This window comes from Corylus avellana, chromosome 5 (assembly GCF_965113065.1).
Source record: "Corylus avellana chromosome 5, dhCorAvel1.hap1.2, whole genome shotgun sequence".
Classification (NCBI taxonomy): Eukaryota; Viridiplantae; Streptophyta; class Magnoliopsida; order Fagales; family Betulaceae; genus Corylus; species Corylus avellana.
This window is the reverse complement of record NC_142494.1, coordinates 3,072,792-3,089,579: the sequence shown is the minus strand read 5'-3', so window position 1 is coordinate 3,089,579 and position 16,788 is coordinate 3,072,792. Positions and strand designations below refer to the sequence as shown.

General features: G+C 35.7%; 2 protein-coding genes across 2 annotated transcripts; both read right to left on the bottom strand.

Annotated features, from left to right (window-relative positions):
• Positions 1-7,964: 7,964 nt before the first annotated feature.
• Positions 7,965-9,451, bottom strand: LOC148585215 (uncharacterized). Its single transcript, XM_088516384.1, has 2 exons — positions 8,362-9,451; positions 7,965-7,999 (listed from the first exon to the last, which is right to left on the bottom strand). The coding sequence occupies exons 1-2, from the start codon at positions 9,449-9,451 to the stop codon at positions 7,965-7,967; spliced, it is 1,125 nt and encodes a 374-aa protein (XP_088372510.1).
• Positions 9,452-11,359: 1,908 nt separating this feature from the next.
• Positions 11,360-16,537, bottom strand: LOC132181345 (putative GPI-anchored protein At1g61900). Its single transcript, XM_059594526.2, has 8 exons — positions 16,344-16,537; positions 14,573-14,752; positions 13,395-13,994; positions 12,966-13,208; positions 12,817-12,828; positions 12,052-12,195; positions 11,867-11,911; positions 11,360-11,724 (listed from the first exon to the last, which is right to left on the bottom strand). The coding sequence occupies exons 1-8, from the start codon at positions 16,408-16,410 to the stop codon at positions 11,651-11,653; spliced, it is 1,365 nt and encodes a 454-aa protein (XP_059450509.1). The 5' UTR covers positions 16,411-16,537; the 3' UTR covers positions 11,360-11,650.
• Between the last annotated feature and the right edge of the window lie 251 nt (positions 16,538-16,788).

Here is a 16,788-nt window from a genome sequence, read left to right as displayed (position 1 = left end):
AAGGTATGGTCTGATCAATTAGGAGTAGTAGGGAAACCTATCCCTGATGAGGATCTGATCTCTTTTCTCCTCAATGGTCTCAATCCCTCCTTCAATAATTTTGTTGCTACTGTCTCTCTGATAACCAGAAAGAGACAACTCATACTGGATGATTTTCAAGAGGAGCTTGTCAACCATGAAACACTGCTCAACCAGCAGCAAGCTTCATCTGCAGACACCTCAACTTTTTCCTTGTTCACACAAAAACAAGGACAAAAGTCCTTCAAAGGCCGTGGACTATACCCTGCCAAGTTTCCAGTAAGGAACTTCAGCCCTAGACCACCTGCACCTGCTGCCAGATTCTCCACCAATAGTTCCAGTGCAGCACCAAGTTTCTTTCCATATAAAACATTAACATATATTGATATAAAATTAAATAATTACAATCTGTTTGGCCAACTTAGCATTCCATAATGTACAATTATGTACTACAAGCCAAATTAAAATTTTCTTTTGCTTTGTTTACATTTCAATACCTAACTTTTGTTCCATGAAATAGCTTAATCGGCTAGATCACGCCTAATGAAGCGGATGTTACTAATTCGAATCCCTCTCTCCCCTTTTGTGCGGATATGTCAAAAAAAAAAAAAAAAAACCTAACTTCTAAATTAATTTTGTTGTTTTCCTTTCAATTTAATTAAGTTGGAAGAATTTTTGCCCAAACAAAACTTTTCTTCAAATTCGATTAGAAGAATTTATTCTAAATTCATTTATTAAACTGACGTTAGCCCAAGCCTCCGCTCTATGCGATAAGCCTCATCAGAAAAAATAAATTAAAAAAATCGTTTAAACAGTAACACTTCCAACTTCAAATCGGGGTCGGGTTCAAACCAAGTTTGACACAAACCAGGCTCCACATAGCCTAACATCACATGCATTTTTAATATAATTAACAAAACATGTGACTCTCTGGTGCATTTTTAAAAATTCACCGAATCAATTTCATAAATTAAATTGAAAGAATTTCTTTCAATTCAATTTGGAGAAAAAAAAATATAGTACACAATTATAGTTTTGCAACTTATTTTATTTTATTTGTAATGATGTATGCACCAATCAAATTTGAACACGTAATTTCATTCATCACCGCACATAAAGTGATAATGCTATTATTATGCCCGAACCCAGTTTTGACTTTACAACAATTTGACAACCCAACAAAACAAAAGAAACAAACATAAAGGCCCTGTTTGCCATTGGCCCTGGAACGGTACTGTTCCACGGCCTCCCTCAATCCCCAAAAAAAATTCTTTTCACCTTAAAATTAATCCCAACATCTCTACTTTTTATATCACATCAATCATTTTTTTTATTATTATTCAAATAAAAAAATCACTCCAAAACAAATTTTTTACATTTTTTTCATATAAAATATATTTTTTCACTTTTTCCCCCAAAACTTTTTCACTAAAACCAATCAAACATATATTATTAAAAAAATGCTACAGTACCGACCCTGGAACAGTACCGTTCCAGGGCCAATGGCAAACAGGGCCAAAGAATATTAATGATGTCCAAAAACAAAAGAAAACGCCAACATCACTTTGTGATCAGTATGTGGTCAGATTTAAAGCCAGGCTCTACCCATAGCTAGTAAGCCAATTTGGTTCAACCATATCTTATGACAAAATTTTCATCTAGACTGAATTGGATGAATTTTTCTTTTAATATGTTTAAAAAGCTTGCCGATAAAAAAAATATTAATAATTATATGCATTTTGAATACGCGTTAACTTAATAAATTTAGAGAATAACTTTATTCATCTCAAAACTTAGATGGTTGAATGACTGATCAGTCATTCAACCATCTAAGTTTTGAGATGAATAAAGTTTTTGATTTCCAATGCCACTCACCAACATCATGAAGAAGAATGAGAAAATGAGAATTTGTGATTGAACTAAAATCATAATCACTTGTTCAAGATATTAAATAATCTCTCTCTAGGTAAGGATGTACCAATAATAGATTAGGGCTCTTTCAAGAAATTTAAAGTTTTGCCTCTTCATTATAAAGAAAAGGGTAAAGTTCACTTACCCCCTTCAAACTACCACCTTAATGACAATTTATCCTCCAAATTATCAATTACAACAATTTACCCCCTAAACTACCAAAACAATGACAATTTACTCCCTCAATACTAGCAAAATGACGAAATTACCCCTATAAAAATTTGAATAAGATAAAAATACTCTTAAAATTTTGAAAAAAAAAAAAAAAGTATTTTTGTTTTTATTTTAGTTAGGGTAATTTCGTCATTTTGTTAAAATTAAGGGTACATTGTCATTGTTTTGGTAGTTTGGAGGGTAAATTGTCGCAATTGATAGTTTGGAGTGTAGATTGTCATTAGGATAGTAGTTTGAGAGGGTTAAGTGGACTTTACGCTAAAGAAAATAACAAAGAGAGAAGGAAATATAGCATGTGCACTAGCAGGAATAAAAATTCATCTTCTTCATTTATTATTCATTATAAAAAAACTAATTACATGTGATTGCAATTAGCGCGCATAACCCCTCTCTCATTCTCTCTATATTGTATATGTATACAAGTAGTCAATCTATATTGTATATTGTGTATGTATAGATTAGGGCTCTTCCAAGAAATTTAAAGTTTTGCCTCTTCATTATAAAGAAGAGGCAAAAGAAGCAAGTAATTGTGAATCTGAATATCAAAGAAGCATGTTGAGAAGCAGTAATGAGGGCACAAGCAGGTGAAGCATCAAGTTGTCAGTGTATCGACCACCTGCAATGTATGAGCGAAAGACTTGAGTGAGGCTATTACTTAATGGAAAAATTATAAAAGATAATTAAGCTTCTGACTTCACTAGGGCTAGCTTTTTTCCATAGCTACTAAAATAGAAAATGTTGGGTTTATGGTATGCGCTTGACAAAAAAAAAGAAGAAGTTGCAAGCCGTGAGCATTTTTGCTCACTACAAAAATGACGTGCATTAATGGTACCAGGCTGAAATAGGAATGCATTTGCTCATTCAAGTGGTATAGAATACAACTGACCTTGAAGAGAGAAATCCTTGAGGTTTATATGACACAGATTATAAACATCGTCGGAGACATTTGCTTTCTGTAACCTCATGCCAAGTGATGCAGCACAATTCAAGGCTTGCAAGTTGGTGAGGAAGCTCTGCTGTTGCAATTGAGACACATAACTCTCCTTGTCATATCTATACAAGGTCTTTGTCAGAGTCTTGCCAAATTTTCAAGACAGACATGTTCTTTCTTTTTGCTTCTTATTTATTATTTTCCTTTATTTACATTGCAATTTGGAAGTCTTCTAAGAACACTATTTGCTAAAGAAGGATCAAGTTTACTGGCCCGCTACCGGAGGACAATATTCTTGCAATCATCAATCCTTGTTGAGTGCTCAGGTGAGACAGGGAAACCCATCCATATTTGACATACCATATAGGGCGATTTTTCTAGCAGCATCTAGTATAGCATTTTGGCAAACTTGGTCACAATACTAATTGACAGGATCAATTCTTCCACAAACAACCATAAGTCTTGAAGACTCCACAGTGCACTCAAACTCATCAACATTCGTAACAGGGCACGAGAATTCTGTGAGGTGCTCTGGGTGAAATGAACAGATCTTTAGGGATTCTCATTTGCCCCTTGACTTTCTTGGATCTTTTCAACACCTGATAGGCAGTGATGTAGCATATATACATCAGTCATTCAATTTTTGCCACATTAATAGTCAGAATTGCTTCCATATCCTAGCATATTGCAGAAATCCCCCAATGATTCTCACACCCATTTCATGAATTGATGCTTTTCTATGCATGTCTCTCTGACCATCAAAAAACCAAACAATAAACTCAAAAAATTTTCCAATGAAAATAGTAAAAAGATCAAATCAATCCACGAACAGAGAGAGTTGCAGTTAGACTCCAGTAACAATAACAATAAAAAGAATCTGTTTAACTCTGCATACATTTGATTCTGAGAAAACTCAGAGTTATGCGGAATTTCTATTGAGCGTTTTTTATGAGAATTTTGGGTGGGGTTGACTTCCTTGATCTATCATAAGTCTTTTACCCGATACGTGATGCTACCATTTGTAGAATAAAATTTCAAATGGAAACGAAAGAAACATTGAAAAAGAAAAAAGAAGAAGCAAGATATTTACATGGGAATGTCATTGACGTGAAAGATGGGAAACAATACTGGAAATTTGAGAGCATTGTGCGAATCTAATTGTCGGCAAGATCTGAAAACATGTATATTCTTAAACCCTTGTTTGTTCCATCCTACAGTTAGTTCCACATATGAAATCAAATAATATATATCAAAACCCTAACAGAGTAAAACGAAGATGAACCCGAAGAAGAAGAAAATTACCGTCAAATTGGTGACTCAAAATTACCACTTATTCCAAAAGTCTGGACGTGAGCAATCTTTGGCCAATCCTCTCCTGTTCCTTGTTCACATCTTTTCTTCAAGTGAGGACAATTCGCAATTTTCAAATGACTTAAAGTGGGGAGGCGGCGCATACCTTCAGGTAGTGATATTAAATTGGGACAATTGAAGATTTCAAGCGTCTGAAGTGAAGTGAGGTCACCTATCCACTCCGGTAAAGACTTCAGTGTAGGGCAGTTGTCTATGTCAAGCTGTTGTAAAGTGGTAATATGTCTAAGCTCCCTTGGGAGGGACACCAAGCTTGTAACATCTTTTATATATAGTTGACGAAGTGATGTAGGTCCAAGGCATTGTGCGCCCTAACAAGAAAACAGAGAGAAGAACTGATTCTCTTTTCTTATTGAATGAATGAATGTATATGTGATTACATTGAACTCTGTTTTTATACAAGATTATCAAGCTAACTAATCAGAAACTAATCTAACTGCTTTCATTACATGTGATGCACACGTGCATGAAGAATAACTAACCAGCTGCTATCTAATCATCTTCCTAAACTGTAAAACTAACTAAATAGATTAGTTTAATACAGTTTAATACGCCCCCTCAAGTGGAATGTTCAGCAGGATGGAAGATATTGATGACATTCAACTTGGACAACAGAGAATGAAAATCTGTGCGAAAGAGAAGCTTGGTAAGTAAGTCAGCTAGCTGATGCTTGGACTGGACATGTAATGTGCAAATCAAACCAGTAGCAATTTTTTCTCTCACAATGTGACAATCAATTTCGATGTGCTTGGTGCGTTCATGGAAGACAGGATTTGCAGCAATATGAATAGCTGCTTGACTATCACAAAAAACCAAAGCTGGTTGATGAAGTTGAAGTTGCAAATCTTTCAGTAAAGCATGTAACCAAGTAAGCTCACAAGTGACAGCAGCCATGGATCGATACTCTGCCTCAACAGAGGATCTTGAGACCGTATGTTGCTTCTTGGATTTCCAAGAGATGATGGAATCTCCTAGAAAAATACAAAACCCTGTGACTGATCTGCGACTATCAGGGCATCCGGCCCAATCAGAATCACAAAATGCCTTCAAATGTAATTCTAAAGAAGCTGAGAAGAAAATGCCCTGTCCAAGAGAGGATTTAATGTACCTAAGGACCTTGTGTGCAGCATCAAGATGAGGCTGACGAGGAGGATCCATGAACTGACTTAACAATTGCACAGAATATGATAAATCTGGCCTTGTAATTGTAAGATAAACCAGTTTTCCCACAAGTCTTCTGTAAGTGGTTGGATCAGAAATCAATTCACCTTCTTCTCTAAACAACTTGAAATTAGCTTCCATAGGAACAGAAGAGGGTTTGCATGCAAGCATTCCACAATCATCTAAAACTTCTAAGGCATATTTCCTCTGTTGTAAGGAAATGCCCTTTGCACTTCTTGCAATTTCAAGCCCTAAGAAAAACTTCAATTCTCCAAGGTCTTTCAAACTAAAAACAGAATTGAGAAATGTTGTAAGCTCTTCTATAGCTAGATTGTCATTACTTGCTATGACAATATCGTCTACATATACAAGTAGAATAATAAAAGAGGTTTTCTTTACTTGAGTAAAAAAAGAGTAATCAGACATGGATTGAGTAAAACCATGCTGTATAAGGGTAGAAAAGAATTTAGAAAACCACTGCCTTGAAGCTTGTTTAAGACCATAAAGTGATTTCTTAAGCTTGCAAACTTTAGATGAATCTTTCAAACCAAAACCAGGAGGTAACTTCATAAAAATCTCCTCATCAATGGATCCATGCAGAAATGCATTATTGACATCCAATTGATGAAGATGCCAATTATGGATTGCTGCTAAAGCTAGAAGACATCTCACTGTGGTTAATTTGGCAACTGGAGAAAATGTATCACTATAATCAAGACCCTCTCTTTGAGTATACCCTTTTGCAACCAAACGAGCTTTATACCTCTCAACTTCCCCATTGGCTCGATATTTGATTTTATAAACCCACTTGTAGCCTATAGGGTGCTTATCAAGAGGCAGATCAGTAATTTCCCAAGTATCATTTGCTTCAAGGGCAATGATTTCAGTTACCATGGCCTCATGCCATTTAGGAGAAGATATAGCTTGATGAAAAAACTGAGGCTCAACTTGGGATGAGACAGCCAAACTAAAGTGTTTGTAAGAATCAGAAAGCATATTGTAATCAAGAAAAGAATTGAGTGGAAAGGGAATACTTGAAACAGAAATATCACTCTTAGGATCAATTGAATTGGAAGAGTGAGTAGCTAAGTTACAATGATACTGCTGCAAATATCCAGGTTTACATTTCTGCCGAGTAGACTTTCTGGAAGGAATACAAGTAGGAACTGAAACATTGGATAACTCAGGTAAAGAAGCAATTGAATCAGGTAAAGGATCAACTGTAGAAGATGAAACATGAGAAATGGAAGTTCTAGGTAGATTTTCTGATGCAGAAACAGGAATTGAACTAGTGGGAGTTGGAATATCAGACAAGGAATGTGGAATCACAAAGTAACCATCAGAATTGAAGTGATGAGGATAAGCAAAAGGAAAAACAGACTCATGAAAATGAACATCTCGAGATATAACCTGAGTTTTGGAAGTAAGATCATAAAGTTTATATCCCTTAATGCCATTAGGATATCCTAGAAAAACACAAGGCTTTGCCCTAGCATCAAACTTATTTCTATTTCGATGTAGAATATAAACAAAACACAAACAACCAAACACCCTAAGATGATCATATGATGGAACTTTGGAGAACAGAAGCTCATAAGGAGACCTATTGGAAAGATTTGAAGTAGGAATTCTGTTGATAATGTGAGTGGCTGTTAAAACACAATCACCCCAAAATTTAAGAGGTAAATGAGCTTGAAAACGCAATGCTCGAGACACATTCAGCAAATGTTGATGTTTACGTTCCACAACAGAATTTTGTTGTGGAGTTTCAACACAGCTAAGTTGATGGATTATTCCATGAGAGTTAAAGAAATCACGCATGGAAAACTTAGTGCCATTGTCAGATCGAATTGTTTTTATTTTGACCTTGAATTGAGTAAGAACTAAGTTGTAAAAGGTTTGAATGATATTGCTAGTTTGAGATTTAGAATGAAGTAAGTAGACCCATGTATATCTGGAAAAATCATCAACTATTGTAAGAAAATAGTGACTTCCATTTATTGATGAAACAGCAAAAGGTCCCCACAAATCACAATGGACCAATTCAAAAACAGAACATGAACTTGAGGTACTAATAGGAAATGAAAGCCTACGTTGCTTAGCTAAGGGACAAACAGTACAAATAGTAGAAGAATTACATGGTATGGCAGGGATAGAATCATGTAAAAGTTTGATTCTGGAATTGGAAATGTGGCCTAACCTAAAATGCCAAACATCAAAAATTGAATTTTTAAAAGGACTTAAAGCAGAAACATTAGCTCTAGGTGGAATGAAAGTCTGGACAGCAGGTGAATGTCTCCTTGATTTAGGCAGCAATAGATGAAACAAGCCACTCTTCTCTTCACACAAACCAATCGTCCTCCAAGTGAGTAAGTTCTGTATGAAACAATGTCCAGAAAGAAAAATAATGCAGCAATGAACATTGTGAAGAAGTTTACTAACAGAAATGAGGTTGAATGAAAAAGATGGAACACACAAGACATTAGTGAGAATGAAAGAGTCAGAAATTTTGACAATCCCTATGTGAGTGGCTTCAACAAACTGACCATTAGGCAACTTAACATTTCTAGACACTTTTGCAGTAATAGAAGTGAAAAATGATATAGAACTAACCATATGATCTGTAGCCCCTGTGTCTATAATCCAAACAGAAGTTTGAACATGCATTTGTGAATGCGAAGGTGAAAAGACAGAATATTGTTGGTTCAAAGAACTACAATATGAAGATGAAATATTACCTGCCATGTTTGAAAACAAATGATCTTGAGTAGATGAAGCAGGGCCTACATGATTGGCATAACTCACATCATGATTCGGATTCTCTTGTGGTTTGATCAGATCAAGCAACTGACGACATTGATCTGGAGTAATATGCAGTATAGGTTCTACTTGAGATGTTTCCTGAACTTGATTAGCAGAGTTAGCAGAGTAATTAATTTGGCTTCTTGGTTTGTAACCCGGTGGATAGCTATGTAACTTGTAACACTTGTCAATTGTGTGGCCAAAGAAACCACAATGAGTACAAGTGGGGTGTTCCCTGCGGCTATATGGCTTAGAGAAACGAGGTGGAGGTTTAGGAATGGCTTTGGAAATCAAGGCAGTAGGCTCAGAATACAAAGGAGTGGTACGAGAGAAAGCAACCAAACGTTGTCTTTCTTCTTGAAGAACCATAGCAAAAATTTTATTAATGGATGGAAGAGGATCAATCAGAAGGATTTGACCTCGAACACTGGAAAAAGAATCGTTTAATCCCATGAGAAACTGAAAAATATATTCTTGAGAATGAAAATCAAGAAGAATTTTCAAACCACCACAAGTACAAGTAGGAGGAGGGCGAAAGCTAGAGAGTTCATCCCACAAACTCTTAAGCTGAGTAAAATATGTACTTACAGAATTTGTACCTTGCTGGAGAGAGGACAATGATCTCTTCAATTCAAATACTCGTGGTCCATTGCTGTGGCTAAATCTCTCAGTCAGATTACTCCAAACAGCAGATGCAGTGTTGAGGAACAGGACACTGTTTGCAATCTCTCGGGAAACAGAATTTAGTAACCATGACAAAACCATATTATTGCAACGCACCCAAGAATGCAGGTTAGGATCACCTACAGATGGTTTGGGAAGACTTCCATCCGCAAAACCAAACTTGTTCTTGGCCACCAGCGCCATATCCATTGATCGTTTCCATGTGACAAAGTTGTCACCATTCAATTGTTGAGAAACAAGAACAGTTCCAGGATTGTCTGCATGGTGAAGAAAATATGGACTTTCTACAGAAGTCTCATGAGGGGCTGCAGAGGGTGCAGAAACCAAAATATCATCGCCCATTGCAGGAGATTGTTTGAGAGAAAAGAAAAAAAAATGAAAAACAGAGAAAAAGCTTTGAAGGAAGTTTAATGGCGGAAGAATGGAAAACAGAGGAAGGCAGGAACTCTCACTGCTCTGAAAGATTACTCCATATATTTTTATTAGTTTATTTTATTATTTTATTTTATATTTTCATTTTAAAATTTAAATATTATTTTATTATTAGTGGGACACAGCTTGTAGACCATGAATAACATTAAAGGGGATTAGAGAAATTTTTGATGGGCAATTTTTTGCCCATTGCTAGGATTCCCAGTCCAGGTGTGGCCAAGTGCATTTTCTGAACCTTCAATAATTCAACAACAGGACAACATAGATTTTCCAAAAGATTTGACATGGCCATGTGCGTTTCTCATATTTTAGTTAAGAAAAATGCTTATAAACAAATTTGGATTAGGTTTTAAAAAATTTGTTTGTAAGTCTAAAATTCTTAATCTTTAAACTTTTTAAGTAAACGACAAGTAGAAGAGGGGATAATGGCACAATCATCTAGCATTACTTGTATTCAGTGGAGAAACTGAGAATGAGAAAGTGTCAATGTGATAATGCTATTAGGCCCGAACCCAATTGTGTCTTTACAACTATTTGACAATAACCCAACAAAAGAGACAAACATAAAGAATATGAGAAATGTGAAAACTTGCCAATAAAAAATAAAATAAAATCACATGTATTTTGAACACGTATCAATTTTAATAGACTAAATTAAAGAAAATTCTTTTTTAACCATTTTGAGATAAAACTTTATTATCTCATAATCTAAGTTGGCAAATGACTGATACCAGAGACATGCTTAAATTTCCTCGTGATGAGTTAATTTGTTTACTGTTTTTGAATTAAAAATTTACTAAAAATCATGAATGCACATTGTTTAATTACTAGGTGAAATTGGCTAAATAAAAGTTTCAAATTGACTATTCAGTTCGATATGATAGCTCAAATATAACAAACACTTTATTTTGTTAACGTAAACCAAAACAGCTACAATCCTCAGGTGTGAAATAGTAATTAGGAGAGGTGGCTTTGTATTCCGTTGGTGGATTGAATGTGGGCAATTGTGTAATTATATTTCTTATAAAAACATTTGGCGACCCTTTTTTTTTTTTTTTTTTTAGTTTTAAGTTTTTTCCAGAAAGTTTAGTATTTTTTGTTTTTAATTTACTAAGAGTAATTTTATCATTGGAAAAACATTGACAATTTTTAGTAATTTGAAGGAGACATTGTTACAAATAAAAGTTTGGAGGAAACTTATTAATTGGGTGTAATTTGAAGGATGTACGTAGCCTTTTCCCAAAAAGAAATCAAAGAGAGGAAAGCATGAAACTTTTTTCTTACAAGTGAAAGCGTCCACAGTAGAGGGAGACTTGAGCCTAGTCTTTGGAATCGTCTTTGGAATCATCATAAATATTAAAGCAACAAACGCCATAATCAGGACGTTAGTAACAGGTACTTGCCAAATAAACAGGTACCCATTTATCCTATGCATGTAACTATTCTTTATGACGCATAAATGAACTTTATTATAAAAAAACATGTATAGGATAAACGAGTTGTAAACGAGTCATGTCAGGTACCTGTTTTGTCAGTTACCCACAGAAAAAGAGAAAGCAAACCAAACACGAAGAAAAAAAAAAAAAAAAGAAAAGGGAAATACCAGGTGCATTGCCTTTGAAAACGAGAGACGGATCTACAACTGACATATCCTGGATCAATAATTTTTCCTTATAAAACCACTTACCATACTAAAAAAGTATGAGAAAATGAGATTTGTGATTTAATTAATATCATAAACACTTCTTCAAGATATTAAATAATCACTCTCTAGGTAAGGAAGTACCAATAATAATATATTCGAGCTCTTCTAAGATATTTTGCCTCTTAATTATAAAGAAAATAATAAAGGGAGAGAAAGAAGGAAATAAAGCATGTGCACTCTTTTAACTTACACTGGGTAGTTTATAGGTAGGAATAGAATTTTATCTTCTTCATTTATATTTCATTATAAAAACTAATTACAAGTGATAGCAATTAGAATACCCCCTCTTCTTCCTTTTCATTCTATCCATACGTATACAAGTGGTCAAGATTTATGAAGCAGCTTTGAACAAAGAGAAGATTCTGTTTGTGGCCAAAAGAAGCAAGTAACAGCGAATATGAATATCAAAGAAGCATGTTGAGAAGCAGTAATGAGGTCACAAGCAGGGGAAACATCAAGTACTTGTCGGTGTATCGACCTGCAATGTATGAGTGAAATGTCTGAGTGAACCTATTATTACTTAATGGAGAAATTATAAAAGATGTATCTTGCTGCACAAATTAAAAAACAGATTTTTTTTTTTTTTTTTTTATGCAGCATTATAGGTCTAGTTCCCATACCACTTTGTGCAGATATTGCTGTGGGGAGTGCTGGAAGGTTGGCAGCTGCAATTCCACAAAGTCCAGGAGAAATCAATAAAAAAGTGAGGGAGAAAAAGGGAGGGGTGAAGTAAAAAGTGGACGCAGCACATTGTAGGCAAAAATAGAGTCCATTGACAAAGGAAGATTAAACATTTAAGCCATACTTTTATTGCAGGTAGAAGCAGGTAAGTAAGATTTAGAGGGCCAAGGAGCTGCAATGTTATCATTAAGATCACAAACGAAGCCGATCCCTGAAGTTTTATCATATGTTGCATCCGAAGGCAGGCTTGGTAAAAGGCAGCCAGACTCTAGAGAAAGACGGATGAAACAAGGTTAACTTTACAGAATTCTCACTAAAGAATAAAGAAAGGAATTTCCAGAAGCATTTTAAACGTAACAAACAGATTACCATCAACACCTACATTTTTCAGTGTCTTCCATGGTATAATAAGGACTAGTAAGCAAATCATTTTTTTTTATAAATAAAAATTAGGATAACAACTAATAGTACCTAACTGCATTTCAAGTTTAAGCATGATTTAAACAACTCCTTTTTTTTTCTTCTTTTGCAGGGTGGCAGGGGGGACATTTCAATTACATGGTCATATTTATTAACATAAGTTTCCAATGTAGCAGAAGCTGAAGGTAGCAAGGCCAGGAAAGTTTTCGCACCCATGATTTTCAAAGAGACTATTTCTTATGTAGACTATCAGAAAACCAATCTTATAAGGTAATCAAAGTGAGTAAAAGACACATCCTAGAAAATCAGGAGACACTAAAAGCAAATCTACACAAAGGAGTCAAATAAAGGCCCCTCCTACAAATCTTGAGATGCAAGCAAGATAATTACACGGAACATCAAGCTGAAACCTCCAATATTATGATGTTTAAATAGCTAGAAAACAGCATTTTCAAACTAAAAGCAGTACCTTGTGATCCCACTGGCATATCCCATTAGTAAATTCCACCAGCACGAACAATGAATCACAAAAAAAACACACTTATCAGAATCATTTCTTTCTACCAGGCTGAAATAGGAATACATTTGCTCATTTAAGTGGTATAGAATACAACTAACCTTGAAGAGAGAAATCCTTGAGGTTTATATGACAGACATTATAAACATCGTAGGAGACATTAGCTTTCTGTAACCTCATGCCAAGTGATGCAGCACAATTCAAGGCTTGCAAGTTGGTGAGGAAGCTCTGCTGTTGCAATTGAGACACATAACTCTCCATGGCTTTGCAGCAAGCTGTCTGGTTATTCACATTTCCACATTCTTTCACAACGTTGGTCATGTTGGGAAAAACAAGTGGACAGACTGAACCAAGTAATAAAACAAAATTGAAGATCAGCAAGTCAGAGGTAGAATTTAGTATTCCTAATTGATTTTTAGAGATCATGGTGAAAAAGCATATCTATGGGAGGTCTTTGTCAGAGTCTTGCCAAATTTTCAAGACATACATGTTCTTTCTTTTTGCTTTTTAATTATTATTTTCATGCTGACCTTTATTTACATTGCAATTTGTAAGTCCTCTAAGAACACTATTTGCTGAAGACGGATCAAGTTTACTGGCCAGCCACCGGAGGACAATATTCTTGCAATCATCAATCCTTGTTGAGTGCTCAGGTGAGACAGGGAACCCATCCTTATTTAACATACCATTTAGGGCAATTTTTCTAGCAGCATCTAGTATAGCATTTTGGCAAACTTGGTCACAACACTCATTAACTGGATCAATCCTTCCACAAGCAACCATAATTCTTGAAGAGTCCACAATGCGCTCAAATTCATCGACATCCGTAACAGGGCAAGAGAATTCTGTGAGGTTCTCTGAGTGAAGCGAACAGATCTTCTGGAGATTCTCATTTGCCCCTTGACTCTCTAGGATCTTCTCAACATCTGAGAGGCAGTGGCTAGCATGAGTCTTGTTTATAGCAAGGCTCCTGGAGTACTTGCTGGACTGCCCAATAATAATCACTATTGTTGCATCAAATTGAGGACAACATGCTACATTGGCTAAATATGGTGCAAAGGAAGCCCAGCAGTCAGTTGCTGTTATGCTCATCACACTTTCAGAAGCTGAAAAGTTTAATGTACAGAGTCCTGGAAGATAATCAGCAGCATCCAGTTAAGCATTTTGATGGAAGCGCTATGAAACGATTTTCATTATGATGAAGAACTTCAAAAGCATCCAATGAAAAAAAATCAACCAGTACAACTTCACATAGAATAAGAAGGTACAGTTAGTTATAAATGGGACCATGAACTTTGAAGTTCAGACATCAGTTCGGCCTTTTGTAGTTGTATATTTGTGTTTCCACTAGGTTGTCAAAAAGACTCGATGGATCACAGCATTGCTTCAGTTTCACATATACATCATCCATTCAATTTTTCACATTAATAATCAGGATTGCTACCATTTTCTACAATAGAATTAAGGATCTGTAATATAAAGATACATAATCAACATAATGGAGCTACTTAAATTGCATAGGATGTTCAATGCACCTTAGAGAATTTGGAAGGCAAGATAGGCAAGATTAACTAAAGTCCAATTTAAGCGCATGGGGAAGTCAAAGCTTCTTCATCTCACACAATAGTTAGGGGACATGTCCACGAAACCAGAGCAAAAAAATAATTATAAGGTTTAGCAGTAGCCATAAAGGGAAGATAAACCAAACCTGATAATTTCGGCACAGTGGTATTTGTAAATGGTGTCAATGGTGAAGGAGCTAACAGAGGAAGAAAGGGCTGAGAGTCTGCACTTGGAGAGATATCAGGAGCCAATGCATTGACCTTTGTTTCCATAAGAAGAGACTCTTTCATATCAATAAAGGGGGCAGAATGGGTCTGACACAGACCTGCATAGAGGTATATGTACAGCTCAGTGAGTAACCCGCATACTGACAAGAAACCTTGTATGGTAGGACATAGTGGAATAAGGTTTTTTCTGTGAGTGCACATTTAATTTAAGCGTAGAATTCATAATTATATTTTAATTATTTACATGATGAGACATTTCTTTTTAAATATTATGAATGTATAGCACATCTCATTTAGCTGCTTTTTCATGTTTTACAAATTTTTCCGTGCAGTCTCTTGGTTTGTTATTATACAAACGAAAACATAATTGTTTGGGTCCATATAAAGCCACCATAAGCAGCCCAAATTTGAAACTTAGCATGTAAGTTCACAGATGCTCATGGTCAATTTGTATAGAATGTTATGTGGTTCTACCTTCCAATAGGTTATTGGACTTCAACTATAGGTGCAAGAAAGAATCTATATATATCAAAATGCTTTTTGTGTTTGATAAGTAAACGTATCAAAATGACAATAAATTTGGTTTCCTGATTTCCCTTGCATCTGCTCCGCTACCCAACACCATAAACCTACATTTTTTTTCGTTTAGCTCACTTATTACTTCAATGGCAAGAGGTTTAGAGAATGAGTGCTGCTGCCAGCATCATTGAGGTTATATGTCATATCTTTTACAGATATTAAAAGATATATCTGTAAATGAAGAAATGGTAGGCAACTCATTGGTGCCGCATTAATGCAGAAAATGTTTTCAGCTCAGTACTCCAAAATCTCCTAATGTAGGAGAAATGACTACCTGTAAGCATCATCCACATTGATGATATACTTCTGGATATAAAATAATCTTTTAGCCTAATATTTAGAACTAACACAATCAAGCTAGTGGTTATGAATTTTCTTCAAACATTCAAATAGGCAGTTCCAATAACTCCACTACCTCATTAGAGGTACTTGGTTTAGCCAGACTTATGCAATGTTCATATAGTGCTTAAGGCTGTGTTTCGTATGAATAAGAGTCTGGAAAATAAAAGTAACAACTTTCTTTTGTTCGATGGAATGACACTTACACTTACCCTAACCATATTCTCCCACATTATTTTTTAACTTCTAGAAAGATGAAAAACAAAATCTTTTTACCAAATTGACCAAAAATGAGAGTATAGCATAAAATCTTTTTACCAAATTGACCAAAAATGAGAGCATGGCATCTTGGTTCTCTTAAAATTGAACAGCCATACCATATCTGACTTGGGCAAGAAACACAAATACACACAATCTACAGTGCCTTATACACAATGCATATATAAAGTGCCCATAGACACCCAGTATTTCCTTCTTAGGCATAGCAATGTCAAGATGACCCAACTGAGAATTTGACAGAAATCACACCCAAAAAAAAAAAAAAAAAAACCCTATCTTTAACCATACTAGCTATAAGGGAGACAATGCATAAGTTCTGAAAACAACATCAAAAGTCCATCGCAAAAATCCACACTGCAGCAAATAACCCAGCAACACCAAGTAGTTTCCCTAGCAATTTCATGAAGACCCAGCAGAAAATTTGGCAGAAATCACAGAGTAGGAGTAGCAAAACAGTAAAGAAACTCAGAGATAAGCTATGAAAGAACTTACAGAGAAGAAGAAGAAAAAGAGCAAGTTGAAGAGTGAGACTGCAAGAGACCCTTTGCTTTTGCTCCATGCTTAGTGACCACCAGAGAGAATGTGACAAAAGAATTGGTGAAGAAAACTATGTGAGAAAAACATTGAGAGCTTAGAATGCGAAAACAAATGTCACGGTGAGAGTGGATGCAATGCGGTGAGTTGCAAGCTCGTCTAGTTCTAGCTCCTGCTTAATCTCACTTCCCAGGTCACACGTGTGGAGAGAAGCACGTGAGGCTTCTTATGTCAGAGGTGATCGCGTGTGAATCACGTGATGGCTTGGAGGAGGCACGTGAGCGGTTGCTTGGAAGGTTGAGCTTGTGTTTCCTCTACGCGTGACATGAGTGGCTTTTGTGCTTTGCCCCGCCTGATGCTGCGATGGGAGAGGACAGCCGTTGGATGTGAGGAAATACAAGTT

Coding starts and splice junctions, on each gene's coding strand:
- LOC148585215 (XM_088516384.1), bottom strand. CDS start 9,451: ATGGGCGATGATATTTTGGTTTCTGCACCCTCTGCAGCCCCTCATGAG. Junction 8,000..8,361: donor TTTGTTTTCAAACATGGCAG/GTAATATTTCAT, acceptor TGTTTCATACAG/AACTTACTCACTTGGAGGAC.
- LOC132181345 (XM_059594526.2), bottom strand. CDS start 16,410: ATGGAGCAAAAGCAAAGGGTCTCTTGCAGTCTCACTCTTCAACTTGCT. Junction 14,753..16,343: donor TCTTTTTCTTCTTCTTCTCT/GTAAGTTCTTTC, acceptor ACCTCTATGCAG/GTCTGTGTCAGACCCATTCT. Junction 13,995..14,572: donor CACTGTGCCGAAATTATCAG/GTTTGGTTTATC, acceptor ATTATCTTCCAG/GACTCTGTACATTAAACTTT.